Source organism: Sorex fumeus, unplaced genomic scaffold, assembly GCF_029834395.1.
Source record: "Sorex fumeus unplaced genomic scaffold, SorFum_2.1 ptg000037l, whole genome shotgun sequence".
NCBI classification, from domain to species: Eukaryota; Metazoa; Chordata; class Mammalia; order Eulipotyphla; family Soricidae; genus Sorex; species Sorex fumeus.
This window is the reverse complement of record NW_026606094.1, coordinates 65140392-65156599: the sequence shown is the minus strand read 5'-3', so window position 1 is coordinate 65156599 and position 16208 is coordinate 65140392. Positions and strand designations below refer to the sequence as shown.

General features: G+C 41.9%; 1 protein-coding gene across 2 annotated transcripts in view; it reads right to left on the bottom strand.

Moving 5' to 3' along the window:
• Positions 1 to 8370: 8370 nt before the first annotated feature.
• KLHL7 (kelch like family member 7) overlaps positions 8371 to 16208 on the bottom strand; it is a 42779-nt gene continuing 34941 nt past the window's right edge. For both annotated transcript variants that reach the window (XM_056118501.1, XM_056118502.1), the window contains 3 exons: positions 14632 to 14833; positions 12958 to 13055; positions 8371 to 9646 (listed from right to left, as the gene is read on the bottom strand). In XM_056118501.1, coding sequence (XP_055974476.1) covers positions 9363 to 9646; positions 12958 to 13055; positions 14632 to 14833 — 584 coding nt within the window. In that variant the 3' untranslated portion in view covers positions 8371 to 9362. The remainder of the gene's footprint in view (positions 9647 to 12957; positions 13056 to 14631; positions 14834 to 16208) is intronic.

The following is a 16208-nucleotide window of genomic DNA, read 5'->3' as shown; positions in this document are numbered from 1 at the left end:
TGTGTTTGGTATATGGAATACGTCACAGGTAGCTTGACAGGCTTTGCCATGCGGACCAGATACTCTCGGTAGCTTTCTGGGCTCTCTGAGAGGGGCGAAGGAATCGAACCTGGGTCAGCCGTGTCAGCCAAACGTGCAAGGCAAACACTCTACCCGCTGTCCTGTAAGTAAGGGCAATTCTCCAAAATATTCTCCTTATTAACAATACAATCGCCAAAACAAATACGGGTACATTACTATTTAGCCCGTTAGATTCCATTTATCTATTTATTTCACCAAATGTTCCAATAATGCCCTTTGAATAATTCTGATACAGACAGGTGGAGTGCCAGGTGAATTGTCATTTTAATCTTACCCCTGGGACAGGTAGCCAATTAGAATAGATAATGGGATGGCTGGAGGTGGGATATAGCAGTGGGTAAAAGGAAGCTCCCAGCCCAACTTGCTCTGCTATCTCTCCTTTCTCCCTTTCTGACCTACTCTCTCTTGCTCTCTCTCTGCAGGTTCAGGGCTGTGCACCCAGACTGATGGCACTGATGACTGAGTACAGGCAGGTCTCATAGACCCAGACAGGGGCAGAATACAAGCAGGATGCTCAGGTACAGAGCACGGGGAGCTTGCCCACACATATGTGGCTATGGCCAGAGACTGAGGAAAGCCTACATGGAATAGAAAGCAATGCAGGAATGGGACATGATCACTTATCTTGGGAGGCGAGTAGGCTGTGTGGGACCAGACAGGGAGGTCATTCACAGGTCAGGGAAATTACAGGGACAGGACTAGTTATGTTGTTCATGAGTAAAGGAGAGGCCTGGATATCTGGGGAAGGGACCTGGACCCATCTACTTTAACTGCCCAATAAACTTTTAATCTTGTGAGTTTCATATGCAAGTCTTTCATACAATTTTTTTTTTAACTTCAGCCATTAATTGATTTGTTATGAGCCAGGCTAAAGTACTTTTGTATGTTTTATATTTATTATTTAAAAAATTTTTTTATTGGTGAGTCACTGTGAGGTACAGTTACAGACTTACAAACTTTCGTGCTTGTGTTTCAGTCATACAATGCTTGAGTACCCATCCCTCCACCAGTGCCCATTCTTCACCACCAATGATCCCAGTATTCCTTCCACCTCCCCACCCCACTCCATCCCTCCCCTGCCCCAACCCACCTCTGTGGCAGGGCATTCCCTTTTGCTCTCTCTCTCCTTTTGGGTATTGTGGTTTGCAATAGAGGTGTTGAATACAATTCTTAAGAATTCACCAGAGCAGGAAAATCTGCTTTTACGCTAACTGTTCTGAATTAGAAGAGGATCTAGTTCAGGCTTTACTCCCATTTTCCTTTTCTCCTTCAACCTGGAACAGTTCCTATCTTGACTATGATATCATGCAATATTTAATAGTGTCATTCTTAAACAGCAAATAATACAAGTTACTTATTTTATACGACTTCCTCAGTTCTGGTTTATCTGATGCTTTCTCATGATTGGATCCAAATTATATACCTTTGACAAATTATAGGAACGATACTGTGGCTTCTGCAGTACACTTCCCTGTGTGCACGATTTCCACTTCACCCACTACCTGTTCTCATGCTTGCTTGATCATGCCACGCGTTGCTCCACTGTAAAATTCTTTCTTCCTCTTTATAAATTTATTAGGATATATTTTATTTATTTTAGGTTTGGGGCCACACTCAGCGATGTTCAGGGCTTACTCCTGGCTCTGTGCTCAGGAAGTATTTGGGGGGGGGGGGAATGAGGGAACTATATGGGATGCCAGGGACTGAACTCTGTTGGGTTGGAACTCAGGGTAAAAGGGACCCAAAAACTGTTAGTGAGCACTTACAAGCAGGGCTCATGAAACCAATCACCTGGAGATTTTCTCATCCTGTTAGAATTCCTGGAACTTGCAAAGAAGCGCCTGTCTGGGAATACCCTGTTCAGAAGCTCTTAGTCCCTCTTTCTATTCCTACCCCTTTCCCACAGCAAACTGCCCTATAAGATGCCCAAGCAGCCCCCATTGGGAGCGACTTCACTGGCCTCTTTAGGTGAACCTCACTCAGAAGCACCCTTTCCTTCTTCCAATAACCCCCATTTCAGTCAGAGTCTCCTTTTGGTCTCTGTTTCTTCCTCTCTGCAAACTCGCTCCCAGTCCTTTCATCTTGGTATTGAAACCCAGGGAAAAGGATCTGGTGGCCAGGACAATCCTCGTCCTTGATCCAGGTTTACAAGGGAAGCAGTGGGCAGTGGCAGCTCTTTTTGGGCTTACTCCTGGACTCTACCTGGGCTCTTGGATCAGGGTCAATTGGCTGGTCCTGTGAGCTCGTTCCGAACTTAGGTCTGGAATGGTCTGTCTCTTCTACAATGAACCTTCATCCTAACCTTACAGACGCCTCACACACACCATATTTTGGCTTTAGGTAAAGTCCATTACTGCTGACGTTTCCTTTGGTCCTTGTCCTTCCATTCAGACACACTGTCCGTAAACTGTGAGCTCGTATCAGGGTTATCCCTGTGGCGCTCAGATTCATCGAAGAGCATTTGCCATTTCTGTCTTCCCTGCTGGGACTTCAAACCTCCCCCATCTGGGTTATGGAAGGATTGGGAGACATTCCTCCTTACCATTTTGTGGCCTCCCTTAAGGCCTTCAACTTGGTCCCAGACATTCGACCCAAAAGCTTTATCCATTACTGCAACATCATTTGGCCTCAATACCCACTGAGCGAGGGTATACACTGGCCCCAAAATGGGACTCAGATCATTCCACATTAACCAGCTTAAAGACACACTGTTTTAAGTCATGATAAATGGATGAAAACCCCTATGTTCAGACTTCCTTTGTGCTCCCACCCCACTAACCCTGCTCAAACCTTGTCATACTTCCCAAATTCTCCCTTGCTCATGACACCCCTCAGACACTCCTCCTGACACTGCTGACTCTCGTGGATGACTCAGGCCCCCTGGACCTATTCTCTCCTCCTGTTTCACCACTGCCATCTGCTCTTCCCTTCAGCCTGCTCCGCTGCTCACCCACCTTCTCCCATCACCTCCTCTGCTGCCTACTCCATATGCCGAGGAGCTCGAGTGAGTCCTCCAAACATCTTTTACTTGGTGTTCCCTTCTCTATCTGATCTGCCTTTTCCCCCAGCATGTGCTGCAAGCTTCCAAGCCGTGGAGCAGACCTCCTGGTACTTCTCTCAACTATTCTTGGGTGTTTGACTCCCATTCTGTTACTTTATATTCCCCAGATGAGTGCAGTCTTTCTATGTCTGCCCCTCTCTTTCTGGCTCATTTCACTTAGTATGGTACTTTCCATGTAGAACCACTTGTATGTAAATTTCATGACTTCATCTTTTCTAACAGCTGCATAAACCTCTGGGATATTTTAAATCTTTCTTTACTATCCCTCAAGCAGCACTAAAACAGCCTCTCCCTATATATACTAGTTTAATGAGAAATTAGGCTGTTTTATAAATAGCAGTTTCAGAAAACAAAGCTCCATTTATCACTCCACCTGAAAAGAGCGTCCGGCTTTGAAAATTTATTGCCTACTTCTCATAACAGATTGAAGGAAAAAAAAGAGGTTGTTTAAAAACTTAGCCACAGCTGCAGAGATGCTTTAACTTTAGTGGTTTCTAAAGTAGAGAATTGACAAAATATGTGGTAAATAACTGTAACCCCAGATTATTAGTCTACCCACAAGGAAGCGCATGCTATTGTTAAGTATTAATTATTTCATGTCACTCTTGTCACCAGATCTCAAACCTAGTTATGGCCTTAAGAGAGCTTTATCCACAAGTGTGAATTCCTTGCCTATTTCATGACAATTTATGTGTTTTAACCCTATAACGTTTCTGCATTTTTCCTAGAAAATAATGTTTTAGGAATTAAACTCTTAAAGACAAGTATGTTCTGATTAATTCATATGTGAAGCAAGCTTTCCTGCCAAGTGTAGTATGTATTGTAAGATCTTTAAAGCCTTTTGAATATCTCTAGAACTGTAATGTTTTTATTCAGAGACATCTGTGGCAAGACTTTAATAACTACTTCAGAGCACAATTTGGTCACTCTAAATGAGGCAATGATTCTCAGTGTTTCCAAATTTCTTGAAACTCAAGCTGTACTCAGTTCAGTGAGATAAGAAAGTTAAAACATGTAAGATGTGACTATAAGGAGTAAAGATGTATATTTTAGTAAGAGAGATAATGGATGGAGATATCATCAGTGGGAAAAGAAGTAATCCTATTAAAGTGAAGCTGGTTTTGACAGAAGAGAATGAAAGTAAAGGAATGTATAGAAGGTTTAAGGATGTGTTTTAAGGGAATAAACATGATCAAATTGGGTTGTTAGAAGTAGATCTTTAAATTCTATCTGCAGATTGTTCTAATACATTTTTTGGCAAGATCTATGGAAAAGATATTAGACGATGGTCCAGTCTCATGTTACAGTGCTCTTAGGCAATTGGACACTTAAAAAAATATTACAGGAAATCAAGGTTTCCAACATGGGACTAAATGAATCTAACATGATGTTGTTAACTGTGTGCTCTGCCTCCACAGATCTGCTTCTTTCGACTAGGGTCTACAGCAAAAGATTATACTGCATCTCATTGTGAGTAAAGTGAATTATTTCCTTTTCTCTCTTGGCATCTTTAGTACATTTTTGATGCTTCCGGCCACTATGTTGATTTGCATAAGTTCAGTAAGGAAATCTTTCCTCTTGGCAGTAGGGCCTACCCCTCAGACAAATAGGAAACTCCAAAGCCATCTATGGGACCCCATCTATGGGACCTCTTCCAGGGAAACAAAGTCAGAGGGATTGGTTTAAATCACAAGAACAGGCCCAGTAATAACAGGTGCCCTACAAAGCTCAGGGAGACCCTAGAGGTAGGCTGAATCAAAGAACTGGAAATTGTCTCTGCTAAGGAAAATGAGAAATCTGCATATCTGCAATGACTGATCACAGCCCCTGCTCTCAGTGTCAAGAAAAACATGAAAACTGGGGGTCTCTTCCAGTCTGGAAAGGAATGGGATGGACTCCTGCCTGCCAGAACACTGCTACAGAGGGTGAGAGGCCCGAGGCCACCTCTAGCTCATCATGCCGACCTGATCTTCACTTTTTCACAACGGCCAAGTCTGGGTAGTCCTGATGTAGCAGGCAGAAATTAATGCCGTTATTGGTATGTCTCCTACTCTGTCCTAGGCCAATTCCTAAGGCCTCCCCAATAAATAACAAGGTACCCTAAAAGGAGAATTGTGCAATCTTGCTGTATTTATGTAAATGAACAAACCAGGTTTATTAAGCCATTTGGCAAATTTAAAATGAAGATGGAGAGAAAACTATGTAATTTGTCTTTGGTAGAAATTAGATTCTAGTTCTGTAGAGTGATTACATAAAATGTATTCTGATGAGTTTGATTAAAACTGGGTTTACAGGGGCTGGAGTGATAGCACAGTGGGTAGGGCGTTTGCCTTGCACGTGGCTGACCCAGGTTCGATTCCCAGCATCCCATATGGTTCCCTGAGCACCAGCAGGAGTAATTCCTGAGTGTAGAGCCAAAGTAACCCCTGAGCATCACCAGGTGTGACCCAAAAAGAAAAAAACAAAACAAAACTGGGTATACAGTTCCTAGTAAGCAAACCTGCCTATTGGTGACACTGCAGATTAGGTGAAGAAGATCTTGGCCATGGAGCTGTGTGATTTGGAGAACGATGGAATCCCTGTTTGAAGGGAAGCATTAGAATCAAACAGGTCTGTTTACGTCTGTGGTAGCAGATGCACAGGACTGGGAAGAGGTGATACTGGTTTCTTGGCAAATGTGCTACAGTTGCTGTACTTTCTGTTTCCCTCTGAGGGATCCTCCTAGAACAATTCTCCTGAGCTCCTGCTGCAGAGCTATGGTGTCTCATGGTACTTGATATCATCTTTGATGAATAAACATCAGAGTTTTGGGGGAGTCATTGGAGTGGATGGGGCTCTTGCTTGCACACAGCAACCCAGATTTGATCACTGACATCCCATATGGCCTCTTGAGCATCACCAGGAGTGATCTCTGAGCACAAGGCCAGGAGTAAGCCTTGAGAACAGCTGAATGAGGCCCAAAGAACAAAACAAATTATTGATTCTGTTTAATTGTTATTTTTCAGATCATTAAACATCAAGAGGATGGTTAAAATAAAACCAAAAAACCCTGAGATTAATGGGCCTGACACACCTATGACTGATGGCCTGTGCTGTGCCTTCATAGGTAGGGCTGTTTATTTAAATAATGGTATCTTTCTTCTCACCCCATGTCTCCTTAAGTTTACTAGTCATGCATCCGGGAAATATCCTGGACCACCATTCACTAGCTAATCCTTCAACCATATACATGACTACCCACGACTGCACTGGCTGACCCAATTCTATGACCTTCTCCCTTCCCCACATCACCCCAAACAGTAAGAAGTAGCTTGAAACTGTCGCTGCTCCCTTATAAAGAAAAGGCTGGAATGTTGAAGTGGTCCAGGGTCCTCAGGGTAGAAGGGACCTAAAAACTGTGTCTGTATTGCAAACCATAATGCCCCAAAGTAGAGAGTAAAAAGGAAAGTGCCTGCCATGAAGGCAGGGGGTGAGGTAGGGTGGGGGTGGTAGGAGGGATACTGGGGACATTGGTGGTGAGAAATGTACACTGGTGGAGGGATGGGTATTCAATCATTGTATGACTGAAGCTCAGTCATGAAAACTTTGTAACTGTATCTCACGGTGATTCAATTAAAAAAATTAATAACAAAAAACAAAAACAAAACTGTTGGTGAGCACTTGCAGACAGGGTTTGTGAATTTGCCTGGAGGTTTTTTTCGTCCCGCTAGAATTCCTGGAACTTGCACAGAAGCACCTTTCTGGGAACAACCTGCACAGAAGCCTTTATTCCCTCGTTCCATTCTACCCCTTTCCCACTGCTGTATAAGATGCTCAAGCAGCCCCATATTTGGTGCCACTTCACAGGCCTCTTTGGAGACCCGTGGACCTCTTTAGGAAGCATTTTTCTTTTTCCAGTAACTCCCCTTTCAGCCTTGATTTTCCTTTTGATCTCTGACCTTTCAAACTCCAGGCAGCCACATGAAAGGCAAGAAATACAATCTTTCTGCTGCTGTACAATCTTTCCAGCCTTGGTATTTTGAATGTATGTAAAAATCTCATTTCTCTGGGGCTAGAAAGATAATACAAGGTAGGGCACTTGTCTTGCACGTGGCCAGCAGTTTCCATCCCAGGAACCCCAAAATGGTCCTCCAAGTCAGGAGTGATTCCTGAGTGCAGAGCTGGGAGTAAGCCCTGAGCACTGCCAGGTGTGATCCCAAAACAAGACATTTAGAAATTTTTTCTAATGAAGCAAAATAATATTTTTTTGGGGGGAGGGAACTTTCCTGATGGTTCCCTCAGTACTTCCAGTTCTGTACCCTGTATCTGAACCAGGACTGGCTGCACACAGAGCAAACGCCTTAATGCCTGTTGTCTTTAATCCTTGAAGTACAAACTCATTAAGTCCAATATAAAAACGTTCAAAACTAGCAAATCTAGAGATTAATGGTCTCCCAGTTTCCCAAATTCATGTTTACCTACAATATGGAAAGAGGACCTTTGTAGAAGTAATAATTAGTTAAGATAAAAGGTCACACTGAGTTGGGTTAAAGTGAATGGCTGTTGCTTCTAACTTCATGTGAAGACAGACACACCCAGGAAAAGTTCCTGTGAAGAAAAGAGGCTGAAGGACATGATGCAATTATAAACCAAGAAAGGCCAAGGGTTGCCAGCTACCATCCGAAGCTAGAAAAGCAGGGACATCTTCTGCTTGGATGTAGGAACTTTTGGTCTCCTGAATTTTGTGTTTGTGTTAGTTTGTTACAGGAGCCCAAGAAAACTAATACAGTGGGGAAATGGGAAGGGAGGATGAGGTTTCTTTTCCTGGTACTGAAAAATGTTTCAGTATTGCAATGTGGCACATTTCTGTGAATATACTAAGCAAATTTAATTCACATTTCTGTGAATATGCTAAGCAAATTTAATATAATAAGCAAATTGAGTGAATTGCACAGGAAGTAAATAATATCTCAATAAGACTGTAATAAGTAAAGGAACTCTAATACATTGAAATAACTTTAATGCTTTTTTTTTATCATTTAATTTAAACCTTTTTGGGGCTTATTCTAACTACCGTATAAAGAAAATGATGAACGTTAACATAGAAACAATGATTCCCAAATTGAAAAAATAATTAACACCTTTAAAATAAAGAATAAACTTGGTAGCACATTTTAAGTTGAAAAATATTTAATTATATCAGATTGAAAACATTAATGGTGATAGATTTACACATTTCATTTCATTCCTTAATGTGGCAAAAAAATGACTAGGGAAAAAAATGAGCAGTGGGTTTATAAATTATTTATTGAGCGTATGAAATTAATGAGGATATTTATTTCAAATCATTACAAAACTTTGGGACAACTGTGTAAAATATCTTATATGTCCTGTAATGAAATCATGTACCTTTTAAATCTGTAATAACTTCAAAGTCAGTACTGATATTACATAACTATTACGTGCTATTCTAGTTACCAAGAAATTTGCTATAGTTTTATCTTTTACTAAGTTCATCATTCAACAGTGAAAACTGAGAAGAAAAATCATTTTTTAACCACTGAGTAAAACAGTGATAGAAACAATGATGGACACAAAGGTTGACACTGTGTTAAAAAAAATGGATATTTGGGTTAAATACATGTCATGTTGGTTACACTTTTAAAGTCCCAAAATGCATTTATAAAGATTTTTTAGTGTGTGTATGCCTTGACTTACTCTGGCTTGCTTTCAAAATGGAATTCATTTGGCACTAAATGGAATAGACGAGGACAAGCAAATTAAGGGACTGAGCTGCTCCATCCGAGTTGCCTGTCTTGACTTAGAATACTATTTTCTTAATTTTTAACCATACAGAAATAAACCTAATTACAAAGTACTTCCATAATGTATGAAAATAGAATCTCGAGCTAAGACAAGGCTGCTTTACTAATAATAAGACAATACATCACTCTGTCAGAATTATAGCTATACATGTGAAATTCATTCTAGAATTTGTATTTTTACCAAATTCTTATATTTTTTGCTATATCATGTCATTGGTTATGTGACCAGGTAAAATATGGTCTTCAAATTAAGTATGGGAATCCATATTTTAAAAAAATTATGGGATCTTCTTTTTACATGAAACTTCCCTCAAAAAAAGAAAAGACCAAACTAAAACTTTGTAACCGAACTCTTGGAACAAAGCACTGGTCCTCAAGTTTCTTAATCTGGTGAGTCTTCAAGGGTCACTCACATTTCATGTTTCCAGAGTTTCTTCATTTGCTCCACATGTATCAACGACACAAATTAAACAGCTTGTTACTGGAAATGCTCGAACTTTGGAGTTGGCAATCCATTTGTCTGTTTCAGTATTATATTCAAGGATGTGTCCTAATCGGCCCACACCTTGAAAACCAGCCAAAACATAAACTACAGAGCCAACTGCGGCACACTTCACAGTTACACCCTTCCACGGCATTGGCGAAACCATCTTCCATTCGTTTAATTTAATATCATAATATTCCACGTTGTCTAGACCACCTTTAAAAGAGCAAAACAACACAAACAGCTATTTGGACCATTCTACAATGAGCTTTGTAGAAATTTCAAGTAAGTTTTAAGAATTTTATTATGGACAACCACATAATTATCACTGAAATTTATTTTTTTGTGTGTGTGGGGAGTCTCCCTAACAGTGCTTGGAGGCCACCAAGGCTGCACCCTACCTATTGGTGCTCACGGAACCATGTAGTGCTGGGGATTGAACTTGGGGAATCCCCTAAATTCTTATTCTTACTTTTTTTTTGGGGGGGTGGGCTTTTGAGACACATCCATCTTATTCTTACTTTAACACAGTGAAAACTTACATGCATTTTTAATTGTTGCTTTAGAATCATAAAAATTTATTCTACAAAATGAAAAAATGTTCTATTAATTCTGGGAAAATAAAGAAGTAAATCAAACAGCAGATCTCCCTTCTGATTAGTTTTGATTTAAATTGTTCAAATATCCTTACTCTTTCTGCCATTAATCTTTTAGCAGTTTATGGAAAACTGATGAACAGCAACAGGAGATGAGAAAGTTATTTCTTTGTTATATTTAAGTAACACTTAAAGATACTAAAATGAAGTTTGAGGACAACTAGAAATTTAGTCCAGATTCCCTATTATTTAAAGCAATTACTTAAGATTTTTTTTTTGCACAACACTTAAGACCATGTAAATGTCACGGTCATGGTCCTCTCATTGTTCATCGATTTGCTCGAGCGGGCCCAGTAACGTCTCCATCATGAGACTTGTAGTTACTGTGTTTGGCATACATCATGGGTAGCTTGCCAGGCTCTGCCGTGCGGGCGAGATACTCTCCCGGGCTCTCCGGGAGGGGTGGAGGAATCGAACTCGGCCACGTTGGCCGCTTGTAAGGCAAATGCCCTACCGTTGTGCTATTGCTCGGCAGCACATATACTGAATTGGAACAATACATGTAAATGTATTCATTAAAAATACTAATATTGAAGCATCCAGCATAAGAGAAGGAACACATGGAGGGTGCGGGATCCCGGAGGAAAAAAAAAAAAGAAAAAACAGGTTCCAAAAAGAGCCGAGATCACCCGCAAGTTCCAGATGGAGTAGGTGCTGCATCCCGCCTCCCCCAGATGGAACCCCGGTGACCAGAAGCCTCTACAAACACAGCTCGAGTATGCGGGAACAAGGACTTTTTCTCAAAACTAGGACATCTCTCTGTATACAAAGTGATCAATGAGAAGTAAACCACCCAATCTTTCTCCCTGAAAGTCAGAGTTAAGTTTGGAGCACGGCCACAGCCCCAGAAACACAAGGACTTAATGCAGAACCCAGCATCTTAGAGCAGAAAAGCGAACGGACGATGAGTTAACCCAGGCCATCATTTCTGCCCAGAGGGGAAAGGGTGTTGCCCCATTCGCCCTCTCTTCTCTGGAAAGAAGGATGGCGGCCGCATGGGAGCCTTGTGGACAGCAGGTATGAGCCGGGGGTGTGGGGGCGACTAAAACCTCATGGGAAGGGGGGCGTTCCGGTCCGTCCTTCACGCCCTACCGAGGTCACCAGTTGCCCCCCACGAGCGGCTCTCCAGCACGGCCACACTCCCAGAAGCACAGGGCTTAATGCAGAACCCAGCAGCTTGGAGCAGAAAAGTGAAAGGACTATGCGTTAATCCAGGCAATCATTTCTGCCCAGAGGGGAAAGGGTGTTGCTCCCTTCCGCCCTCCTCCCTCTGGAAAGAAAGATGGCGGCCACATGGGAGCCTTGTGGACAGCAGGTATGAGCCGGGGGTGTGGGGGCGACTAAAACCTCATGGGAAGGGGGGCGTTCCGGTCCGTCCTTCACGCCCTACCGAGGTCACCGGTTGCCCCCCACGAGCGGCTCCCCAGCACAGCCACGGCCCCAGAAGCACAAGGACTTAATGCAGAACCCAGCAGCTTGGAGCAGAAAAGTGAACGGACTATGCATTGATCCAGGCCATCAAGTCTGCCGGAGGGGAAAGGGTGTTGCCCCATTCGCCCTCTCCTCTCTGGAAAGAAAGATGGCGGCCACATGGGAGCCTTGTGGACAGCAGGTATGAGCCGGGGGAGTGGGGGCGACTAAAACCTCATGGGTCTGGGGGCGTTCCGGTCCATCCTTCACGCCCTACCGAGGTCACCAGTCGCCCCCCGCGAGCGGCTCTCCAGCAAGGCCATGGCCCCAGAAGCACAAGGACTTAATGCAGAACCCAGCAGCTTGGAGCAGAAAAGTGAATGGACTATGCGTTGATCCAGCCCATCAAGTCTGCCGGAGGGGAAAGGGTGTTGCCCCATTCGCCCTCTCCTCTCTGGAAAGAAAGATGGCGGCCACATGGGAGCCTTGTGGACAGCAGGTATGAGCCGGGAGTGTGGGGGCGACTAAAACCTCATGGGAAGGGGGGCGTTTCGCTCCGCCCTTCACGCCCTACCGAGGCCACCGGTTGCCCCCCGCGAGCGGCTCTCCAGCACGGCCACGACTCCAGAACACAGAAACCAATTTCTTAACTATCTGACTTTCAGTAGAAATACTTCCAGGGTCAATAGGTAAAATAGCAGAAATCCAAAACCAACATTTAATTCTTGAACCCAGCTGTAGAAAGCAAATCACTTCACAATGCTTTTTCAGCATGTCTGATTTGGGGGGGGGTAAACTCTAAATAATAGTGGTGAATCTTTTATTGAAACAATGAATCTAATCAAAGCAGATAGAGTGTTAACTAGAATTCATCTGCCTCACAGGGACGGGGAGGGGTGGGGGGTGGGGTTTTATTGGGGTTCTTCATGGTAAAAAATAAGTATTGGTAAAGGGAAATGTGTTTGATATTTGCATGACTGAGACATAAACCTGAAAGCTTTGTAACCTTTCCCACAGTGATTCAATAAATAAAAAAAAAAAAAAGAAAAAAAATACTAATATTGATATTTTCATGCAATGTTTATAAATGTTTAGACGGTTGCCATTCAAACCTGTATACAAATTCTAAAATATATTTTAAAAATGTTTGAAGTGTTTTCTTAGTGTTCAAATGTCCCTGTCAGTTGGCAGTGCTTAGTGTGCTACCATTTCTCAGAGGCTATATGGAAACAAGCAACTGTCACAACAGCTGATGATCACTGCCATTACAGACAGGGATGTTACATATGCTGCAATGTTTTATAAAACATGTGAGTTCCCCTGAAAAATAAAAATAGGTATAGTGATGCCCATGATACATGCTTATATAGAGATTTAAGAAAAACATCTTCTGAGAATCTAAAATACACAACTAGCAGCAGACTCTTTGAGAAAGTGGAATGGAGAATTAATACCACATACCTAAACCATTCTGACCACCCACAGCAAATATCTTGTCTTTGACAAACACCAGACCATGATTCTTCCTGGCCTCAATCATTGGACACAGTTCAGTCCATCTGAAAAAACAAAACAAAACAAAACAAAACAAAACCAAAGCTTTTAGGGTACTTATTTATAAGAAGTTAAAAAATAAGCAAACAAAAAACCTCTCCTATATATTAGTTCATAAAAAAATAATCTTCCTCAAGTAGGTGTTCATTTCTCACTCATACATGTGTATATTTACACAAACAATATCTGGAATGATAGGAAGCAAAAAGCTTAACATGGGTTTACGGTACTTCAGAAAGGGGGTAAATAGGGATTCTTTTTCTTTAGACTATAGATGGTAAGTATAAGATAATTGGATACAATGAACATGTCTTTGAAAGAAACCCATTTTCTATGGAGCCCAACAAACTAAAATGGCAACATAAAAGGGGAAGATATAAACAGTAATCACAGTTGTGATATGTGGTTTTAATTAATATTTATGTGTAAGTAAGAAACAAACATTCCGAGCTGTTAGCACTCAGCGAACTAGCATTATTTTTTTACTGTTCACATAAAGGTCTTCAAATCTACATTGATACCTATAGGCTACTCCAATAATTTAACTACTATCATCTATCAAGTTAAATAATGTACTTAAATGTTGGTTTAGTACATTATTTAACTTGATTGTACTTAAGTTACTTGTACTTGATGTACTTGATGTACTTGATATGATGATAAATGAGATTAAGAACACAAACATGTGGGGCTGGAGCAATAGCACAGCGGGTAGGGCGTTTGCCTTGCAAGAGGCCGGCCCAGGTTCAATTCCCAGCATCCCATATGGTCTCCTGCGCACCACCAGGAGTAATTCCTGAGTGCAGAGCCAGGAGTAACCCCTGTGCATCATCAGGTATGACCCAAAAAGAAAAAAAAAAAGACAAACCCACAAACATGTAACATCAATGCTGAAAGATACTAATTCACAAGTAACAGCATCATATACCTATACAAAGACCTGGAACTGTGTTGAGTTATTTCCCCCCCAGATTTAATCCCTTCTTCTGCCTACACCCTTAGACACACAACAGACATTTATACTGGCATCAGATTTATGCTCTAATAGCTTAATATCAACCAAAGACTCCAAATAACAACAAAAGGGAAATCTGACCTAATATTGTTTTTTTGTCTTTTGGGGGACACACCCAGTGATGCTCAGGGTTTACTACTGGTTCTGTGATCAGAGATCAATTCTGGTGGGCTCAGGGAACCACATGGGGTGCTGGGGAATCGAACTAGGGTTAACCTCGTGCAAGGCAAGCACCCTACTCACTGTACTATCACGCCGGTCTCTTGAATATTATGTTTTTCCTCTTAAACTATTTGATAGATTTACCTTTTCAAAAGACATATAGTACATAAAAATTAATCCTCAGATACTAACAATTACTCTGGTTTTATATTAGTATTCTGTTTTTGTTTTAACAAGGGTCTGACGGTCACTGCTCGCCTTTTCAGAGCATCCCGGGAAGGGAGTAGGCAAGGCTGCTCCTGTTCTTCAGAATAAACCACAGGCTCATCCAGGGGGCAGGAGCGGCACACAGCTCTGCCGAGGGCAAGCTGGTGCCATGAAGCGAGTTTTAAATGGGTACATACGTCTCTGTGGCGGGGTCATACACTTCACAGGAATTCAGCACACGCCCAGACACGTTATTCCCTAAACTCCCACCGCACACATAGATCAGTCCATTGGCTTCCACCATCCCGTGGCTGCAGCGCTGAGTCAGCATGCTGGGCTTCGTGTGCCAGCTTTCAGTTCTAGTATCATAGCACTCAAATAAATACAGGGCAGAGTTTCCTGTAAAAGAGAAAGGTCTCAAGCATAGGTCATTAGTGCACACTTGCAGCAAGGTAGCTAAGTGCCAAACCAAGTCATTAATGGCAAGAAGAACTTAAATTATGTACAGGAATTTTTATATTCAATCAACAGTTGTAAATAGGTAGGCACAGTTTAAGGAAAAGTCAACCCTGTTTGTATAATTCTTGGAAAATGTTAAAAAAACAAAAGGTTAAGGAGATTTTATTTGCAGTGAAACTTCAGAGAAAGAAATTGGTTTTATTTCAAAAGAGAAGTTAAAAATTGTGAGTCTGTAAAGCCCAGTTGCACATGATAGGATTCATGCAAGTTCTCCATGTTTACATATAGGATGAAAGCACATGGACAGATGCTACCTCTATGATCACTTCAGTAGCTGAATGGGCAAGACCTGAAGTCATGCCAGTTCGTTCTTGAGTGCAGGCTCATAGTATAATGATATGTTTCTGGTTTATTTTGATTGTACGTTTAAAGAGAACAAAACAGTCATCCTATTTGCAACTTCTAAATATAGTAGGAGTTGAACAATGCATTTCAGAAATAATATTAAATATCAAGTACTTTGGAGGCTGGAGAGATAGTACAGTGGGTAGGGTGCTTGCCTTGCTTGTGGCCAACCTAGGTTCCATCCCTGGCCCCATATTGTCCATCAAGTCTGCTAGAAGTGATCCCTGGACAAAGAGACAGGAGTAAGCCCTAAGTATCTCTGGGTGTGACCCCAAACAAAAAATAAACAAAAAATAAACAAACAAAATCAAGTACTTTCCTTGGGAAGGATAAAAGAAATTTACTAATTTGTTTTTTACCTCCTACACTTTAGGACTTTTTCAAGTGATTTAAAATCATAAATACCCTTACAACTTTTTATTGCAGGGAGATGAAGAGACAGTACCAAGGGTAGGGAGCATGCCTTACATGTTGTTAGCCTGAGTCCTATCGTCTGCATCCCATCCACTCACCATCCTTCTCCCAAGGCCACCAGGAGTAATTCCTGAGTGCAGTGCCAAAATTAAGCATTGTCAGAGCTGGGTGTAGCCCCAGCCCCAAAAACAAACAAAGAAAAAACCCCTAACACACACAACCTCTCCAACCCACCCCCATTACTTATTGGAACTAAAACCTATGAAAAGCAGGGGCTGGAATGATAGTACAGCAGGTAGGGCATTTGTCTTGCATGCAGCTGACCTGGGTTGTATCCCTGGCATCCTACAGCAGACAAAAAAAAAAGTCTAAGTAAAAAACAGATTTAGTAAAATGCTTAAGAAATGAAAGTATTGGGGCTGGAGAGATAGCACAGCGGGTAGGGCGTTTGCCTTGCACGCGGCCGACCCAGGTTCGATTCCCAGCATCCCATATG